Here is a 7,999-nt window from a genome sequence, read left to right as displayed (position 1 = left end):
CCCCCCCCCGCCCACCTGGCACTGCCCTGCGGGTACAGCAGGGCCCTGCACACTGGGAGCTGGGGCTGAGTGGTGCTGGGCTCCAGCTCCCAGATCGCGCACAGCGCCCTGCTGAGCCACACAGCACCAGCACCATCAGGCGGGTGCCAAGCAGTGGGGGGCTAAATCTCCGCTGCACCCCACTGCCCCGCGCTGCATTGTGGGGCTCTGCCTAGACCCCTCAGAGGCCTCAGTGGCTGTTGTCAGAGCCAGTGAGTGCAGGGCTCTCTTTTTACAGTGCTGGGAGGCTGGGCCGTGCGGGGGATGAGCCCGGGGGCTTCTCCCGCAGCTCCTCCGGCTGTGCCTGCCTCTGTCCCGGTGGCCCTGCTGCTGCTTACCCAGCTGGTGCCAGGGGGGTGGCACGTGATGCAGGTGTGGCTTGCTCCAAGCAGCAGCAGGGCATAGCCCCCAGCTTGTCCCAACCCCATGCCCCTTCCCAACCCCAACTGACTTACCAGCTGCAGGCTGCCTGGTTAGTCTGGCTGAATCTTTGAAGCGGCCAAATCTTCCGAAGCTTTTCTGAATCGATTCAAAGCTTTTAATTGGTCCCACGATTCAATTCGGATTTGGTCCCCGAATTGGGCTGAATCTCCGAATTGAATCAGCTACTGGAGCTTCACACAGCCCTAGTGTTTATTAGAGCAGTGGTCAGCAACTTGTCCAAGCCATGGGCCAGAACAAGCCCGCTCCAGTCCAGGCAGGCTGGGGGACTTTGGCAGCACATCAGTGGTGGAGACTGATGTCCCTGCTACTGCTGGAGCCAGGCAATGGAGAGCTGCACCCACGCTCCCTCAGTTGAAGCACAGGTGCAGCTTGCAGCTACCCAGCAGTGTAGTTCCCCTCTGCCCAGCCTTGGCGCTGGTGCAGACTTGGGCAAAGCCTCCTGTTGCCATGATTCCACTCACCCCTGCCCCAGTTCTACAGCTGGGTTTGACTTGCAGCTGTATGTCTCCAGCCCCTGTCTTAGAGGGTCAGTGGGTCACTCACTGTATTTCTGTAGGCAGAGCTTACTGTGCACAGCATGGGCTCCTTAAGTATGCAAATATCCTGCTCTCCTTTAGCCCATTGCACCGCATTTTTACCTTGGAAGGGAAAGAAGTGGAAAGTAAGGTACTAGCCCTTGTTATACTACAATGGTATGTACTATCCATTGGTAACAGTACTGCTTTGTTTGTTTCAAACAGGAATTCCATACCAGTTTGCCAAGAAGTTCTCACTTGGGTTTCCTCTCAAATGGAAAGTATATGTTGAGGAATTACTTGAGGAACTAAGGAGGTAATTTGTTTGGGGGGCTTTTGTTGTTGTTGTGCTGATCTAATATTGTACAGTGAGTTCATGCTTTTAAGAATTATGCTTGAATACATTTGAAGTTCAGTAAAGATAAGTGTATGCAAAAAGCATGCCAGCAGCATTTTAAAAGTAAGGTGATTTCTTTAAAGATAGATCTGCCAGACCTTTCTGTCATCCTCCTAAACTGGAGAAGCCAACCGCCACAAACCATGCAAGTGTTTTAAAAGTTTAGGAAACTTCTTAAGGTTTCCAGGAAAAGAAGGGTGGCACATAACAAACTAAGGTAGCTGAGTTTGGGATGAAGATCCTAGATAAATCCTAAGTCACCAAATTATTAGAGGGAAGAAGTTTTGTCTGCCCTGGAAGGAGGGCTTTTTTGTACTGGTGTGTCTGTTTGACTGTGGAGTTGCAAACCAGCATATGAACTGCCCCAGAGCAAAGGAAGCTGAACACTGCCCTGGCTTATTGTGTACAATGCATCTAGAGTGAACACGGCTGCACTCTTAGCTGTGCCGAGGGTGGGGACATGGCAGGGAGAAATGCACAAGCACCTTACCTGTTAATTCACTGTCTGAGTGGTGTAGGCATACGTCAGGTACAACTGACCAATACTAAACTATTACAGACTTCAATTATTTAGCCAGTTTTGTCCTTATTTAAACTTTGAATAACTAGGAAAAGACAAGAAGCAAAAGGTACTGGTGAAGATGGGAATAAAGTATCTGACTCAGTTGAAATGGATGACTTGGAAGTTACAGAAGATGAACCGGGTGATGTAGAGGAGCCTAGGACTAAAAACGCCACTTATGAAGTAGCATCGAAGAGTGATGAAAACAGTTGAGTAATTTTTACTCCTTTTTCTTGTCCAAACTGACATGGTATTTAACCATTTGAGTTAAGTAACTCATCAGATTCCTTGGGGGTTTTTTAGAGCGCCTATGCTGGTTATTTTTCAATTGTGATGAGCTACTTTGTGGAAGACATTGCTCATTCATTAGAATTGCTTGGGTGTCACATCGGCCAACTCCCTGCAAATAAGCCATCCTAGGTGGATGTCTGTCTGGCCTCCACTTCGATAAACCTTCTGTTATCGAGACTTTGTAGCTTCCCTGGGCAGCTTGTTTTTACTTGCCTCTTGTCTTTCACAGAGGTTTTTTTTTCCTGATACTTTGGTCTAAATCTGCTTTGCTGCAGATGAACCTATTGCCTTATGTTCTACTTGTGGCACAGAAAAACAGTGTTTCTCTATCTTCTTTCTGGCAGCCTTTCAGGTACTTGAAAGCTACTATCATGTCTCCCAATCCTTCTCCTCCTTTTACTTCAAACTAAGCATTCCTAGTTCCTTCTTTTTTCTGATGGAGCTTGCATTCCAACCCCTGAGCTCTATTGCTCACCTCTGGATCCTCTCCTCCTCAACATCCTTCAGGAAACACAGTGTTGCAAACCAGCCACTGCATGCCAGCGGAGGCCTACCTAGCACCAGGTAGAGTGATAGCATTGCCTCTTGTGCCTAGCATGCAATGCTTCTCTGTACTATCAAAAATTGCATGTGCTCTTTTTGATATCACATTGCTGACTTGTGAGATCCACCATAGCCCCACATTCTTCTTGTCAAGGCTACTGCCAGTCTAGTTATCCCCCACTCTTATTTGTGCCTTTCTGCAGCACCATCTCTTTGCCTTTAAATTTCACTTTATTGCCTGTAGTCCGGTTCTCCAATTTATTAAGGTCTGTTAGAAGATTGAATTAAAATTCAAAAGTGTTTCCAACACCTTCCACTTTTTACGTTGGTATATTCTCCGTCCATCACTAACAAATGTGGTAAATCACATGGACCCCAAGAAGATTCACATGAGACCTCCTGCAAATCTAACATTGATGGTTAGTCTTTGCTTGCAGTTGTCCAACTGCTTTCGTGTCCATCCCCTGGTAACTTGAGCCTGTGTTTCTCTAGCTCCCTCAAAAGAATGGCATGCAGCACTGGCTCACACTTTACTAACCTGGCCACCGAACCAGTAAGCCTTACTGAAGGAGAAAATCATTTGGTTTGGCATGCTTCGTTATTAATAAATCGGTGTTTGCTGCTAGTGATCTCCTTCTCCTTCCAGATGTTTATAAACTGACTTTTTAAATTTGTGCTAGTAAGTTCCCAGGCACTGAGTCGGGGTCACCAGTCTCTGCTTCTCTGGGTACTCCTCCTTTGTTTTAAAATGGGAATGATGTTACTCTCCTCCAGCCCTTTGGGACTTTGCTTTCCATCCACGAGTTTGTAGACACTTGACAGTGGCCCTGATTGTTCTTCAACTAGTTGCTTCAGTTCCTGAGGGTGACTTCCACCAAGTTCTCCTAACTTAAATTCCTTCAGATTTGTCAAATGCTTCCTGATGTGCTCTACTTTTGAGATATGGGTCCCCTTTCTTTGTTTTATATTAATTTTGCTAGTTGTCTGGTCGTTTTTTGTGAAGACTGCAGCAAGAGATTTGTTGTCTTTTAGCAGTATTAAGGCAATCAGGACTCTTATATCTTTTATATCATCTCTACTACAAGTCCTGATTGCCTTTTCCTCTTAGACCAATGTGGCTACAACCTGGATAACATTAGCAGTATTTAGTAGCTCTTGTTCTTTGTTGAGCAGGTGATTTGCATATTACAATAATTAACAGTATAAATTAAGGCACCATCCATCCTTTTGGGAGTGGGGAGGAGATATACTTGGCATAAGCTAGTCTGTATTTGGCCTCCAAGAGATGAACAGTCTACGTGCATACTTAGTATCATTTTATGTGCGTGATACTGCATTGCAAGTCCTTTATTTTTTTTCCTTGTTGGCATATAAATCTAGTCCACACACAGATTTGGTTTCAGTTCCTCTGGATTGCGGCCATTGCACCTTCTCTATTTAAATATTTCCTCAATCTCCCTTAAGGCCAGCCTTGTCTTACAGGTGTAGTTTTGTGTTTGCTTGTGTTTGAAATCAAAGGGTGTGCGCAAAGGAATGGGGTTTGTTGGTGACCCCTTCCATCTATACAGTTGGTCCAATAAAAGAGTCATTAGACAAGCTTCCAGGTGCAAAGCGAACAGTCATGGCATTTCAGGCTTGCTGTTGAAGCTAGGGAATGTCAATGTTTTATTTTGGTACCTCTATTTTGCATCTTAATACAAGCTGATCTTCCTAGCCTAAGAGCATGGCTATCATAATTGCTCTCCTTCATAACTCTCCCAGTTTTAATACTTCATGCAATACTTCCCCAGGGAGTTCAGTATGCAGCAATACCTTCTTTGTCAAGAGCTTTCCCTCTTATATGAACCACCATTCCTCTTCTTTTTGGTGTCATCTGCACACTTACGCTCTCACAATGTTTCCCTGCAGTTGATTGTATATCCATGGGTCGGTTCAGACCTTCTCCATTTCTTTGTATCCTTCCACTTACAAAAATTCATACAGGAGGGAAGAGTATTACCAATTAACCTCTGAGTCGGGTTAAAATACTCAAGACTTCACAGTATCAACTTGGTTGCTAGGGGGGAAAGTATTATAATACCCTGATGAGAATCTTTGACCTAAGCATTTTTTAAAATGGGGCTAGTGGTTTAAGTGCTATTTTTCATGCAAATCAGTGTAAAAGGCAGTATTTTGAACTTTTATACGTCAGTCTCTGCCTCTATGATTCTTTTTAAAAATGCAGTTATTTGTATTGTGTATTTCCTGCTGAACACAGGCTTGTTTGGGTTGTTTTGTTTTTCATAGCTATGACACCTGGAAGCACTTCTGTGCAAGGAGACTCGCATGGAAGTTTCAGCCGTAGCGGCCGGCGCCTTAAACCACCATTGCATTACTGGTGTGGAGAACGAGAGGTTATTGATCGGACACTAAATGTGACTATAGAAGGAGGTGGAACAAACTACTTGCTGGTAGGACTCTCATACGTGCTTGAAGGCTGTTTTATGATAGTCTAAACAAAATCAAAGATTGATCTCTTAATACAGAACTCTTTTGTACTGTGGGTTACTTCTCAAGAGACCAATTTTGGGTAAAAATATTTCTGTGGTTAAGGCCTTGCCTCAAATTCATTTCCATGCTGTGCCACATTTCCTGTATTACAGGGATGTCAAACTCTGAGCTGGTCCATGGGATGGATCCAAAGCATGGGGGTGTCATTTGACCCGCAGGACTGAACTTGGCAGTAGGAGGAGTGTTGGCTGCTGCAGCTCTGGGACCCATGGCATTTAATGCTCTTGTCACCCAATTTGTAGCCCTGTGCACCAGATGTCAGAGCCCTATGCTCTGGATCCAGCCCCAGGGCTCTTCACAGACATAATTAGCAATATTAATCTGAAGTCAAGTAGAAGGCAGGGTAGATTTGTACCTTATAAACTAACCAAAGTAGATTTGTGTGTGGCTGTGTACCACAAGTTTTTCTGGTGGGACAAGCAGAGGCAACATGAATTGCTGCTCTCGGAGCTGCAGCAATTAACACTGCCAACATTCATCTCCCCAAGTTTCAGGCCCTGTGGGGAGTATCTCTGACATAATGACATGGCTCCATGAGCCAGATGTTTTGGCACCTCCACTGATTACAGTGGTAAGACATATAGAGCATCTTTACATGTGCTCCAGGGGCAGAGGTCCTTTCACTAGAGCAGCTCTCAGGAGCCACTCTAACTAAAGCTCCTCCAGCATCTCATTCAGCATCCCGTACTTCAAAATGGTGGTGGGGGTGCTTTAACTAAAGCTTGTTGAATGAGCTTTAGTTAAAGTATCCCCACTGCCATTTTGTAGCATGGGCACACTAAATACCTGAGATGCAAAGGCTACTGGAGTGTGCTAATTAGCATGGTCCAGTAGACTTGATTGAGTCTGCTCTGATTCACTGTAATTACAGCACATCAGAGCAGGCGTCCTACATGTCTACAGGCACCCTTAGGGTCAGATTTTCTTTTACCAAAAAAAAATAATAATTTTTTAAAGGACAGTTGGGTCTTAAAACTCCGTACATTTGTCCTGTTCCAACTATAAAGGAGGAATAAATGCACTTCCTTATCTTAGTGTCAACAGGAGAGCAAATAAATCAAACTGGAGTTTGCTCCCACATTTATGCTGTCAGAAGCATCCTCAAAATGCTGATTCAACATCTTCCCTTGCAGCTGCAGGGTTGATTTTATTTTAAAAAAATGTCGGGATCAAATTAAGGGAAGAAGCTCTTGTCTGTGCAGTGGGCCTCCCATTTGTTTAATCTGTGCTGTTTATTTCTTCTCTTTGCGTATGGATATGCAAAAGTATTGGGATAAAATGGGTGCATCTACACATGCATTAATGCACTTTTTCTAATGTGCACTAAATTTAGTACCTCCAGTATGAGGCACTAAATAAATGTGCATTAGGCTAATGTGCAGTAGCACCCACACATGCTTTTTAGATGACGCTAAATGCACAGTAGCCTATTCTACTGCGCATTAGTGTATTAGCAGTTTTTTACACACCACTTTAATGCGCAGTAGAATAGGCTACTGAGCATTAAAGCAAATACATAGACATGCCCTTAGTTCTTTAGCTTTAGTTGGTTTTAAAAAAGCATTGTGCAACTTAAAGAAGATTGGGTTTTAGCTGCCTTTCTAGACACTTTCTTAGTAATTTCATACAACTACAAAAATATTTTTTCCTTTTTTTTTTTAATTGTGTGAAACTACTAAGAAAGTGTCTCTCAAACTGATGTCCACATCACCACTAGTAAGGCAGCAAAAACCAATCTTCTTTAAGTTTAATGAGAGAGAGATTTGTAATTTTATTCATTTTTCTATAAATAAATTTGCTGTTTTGCTCTCATCATGTGGTCCCACACTTGACTCAGGATTTATGCTCCATAGTCATCATTCCACTATGATTTAGTGACATGTTATGCTAACAACTTCTTTTTTAAATCCCCCAACCCTAAGAGAACAGTCCAGAAGAACTTATGGGTTGCTCAGTACTTGTTTCGATACATTTACAAGTATAATCTCTAGCAGAAGTGTATATTTATTGTCTTATTTTTCAAGGACTACAGTGAAGTATCCCGAGAGAGAACCATTTCCAGGTCTCTGAAGAAGAACAGGAAAGATGCAGGAAAGACTGATGAAGGAAAAACTAAAAGCCAAAAAATGGGTAAGGGCACGAGGTTTAGTGAACTATCATTTCAAGCTGGGGGAGGAAGTTGATCTAAGAAGGTGGATCAGTTACAAAACTGAGCAGTGTTGTATATCGATGTTGAAAATGTTTAAGCTATTTTGACCAGTGACTTTTGTATAACTCATAATTAAAGCAACAACTTATCCAATTTTAAACCTAAAATGAACTGCAGAAAGTAAGCTGACTGCATAAATAGAGGACAAGGTATATTGGCTCATCAAACTCAGGGGAGGGGCACTCTGAAGTGCTTTGGGTTAGAGTACAAGGCAGTCAAGGGGAAAGAGACTTAATGGTGAGAGTCTACTACAGACCTCCCAACCAGGGAGAAGAGCTTGACCTGGAATTCTTGGGTCAGCTCACAGAGGTAGTGAAGGCTAAGGATGTGGTAGTCATGGGGGACCTGAACTTCCCAGACATCTGCTGGGAAGAGCAGTCAGCCAGGTCTGACAGCTCACGTAGGTTCTTAAACAGAGTGCAGGACCTCCATCTAACCCAGGAGGTGCA

General features: G+C 43.7%; 1 protein-coding gene across 1 annotated transcript in view; it reads left to right on the top strand.

Moving 5' to 3' along the window:
- The window catches only part of MIS18BP1 (MIS18 binding protein 1), a 27,967-nt gene that overhangs the window by 9,528 nt on the left and 10,440 nt on the right, over nucleotides 1-7,999 (top strand). Inside the window, exons 6-9 of the mRNA XM_019504482.1 lie at nucleotides 1,224-1,314; nucleotides 2,005-2,165; nucleotides 5,078-5,241; nucleotides 7,366-7,471. Coding sequence (XP_019360027.1) covers nucleotides 1,224-1,314; nucleotides 2,005-2,165; nucleotides 5,078-5,241; nucleotides 7,366-7,471 — 522 coding nt within the window. The remainder of the gene's footprint in view (nucleotides 1-1,223; nucleotides 1,315-2,004; nucleotides 2,166-5,077; nucleotides 5,242-7,365; nucleotides 7,472-7,999) is intronic.

This window comes from Gavialis gangeticus, unplaced genomic scaffold (assembly GCF_001723915.1).
Source record: "Gavialis gangeticus isolate Ggan-Ray unplaced genomic scaffold, GavGan_comp1, whole genome shotgun sequence".
NCBI lineage: Eukaryota > Metazoa > Chordata > Crocodylia > Gavialidae > Gavialis > Gavialis gangeticus.
This window is presented reverse-complemented; position numbering and strand designations above follow the sequence as displayed.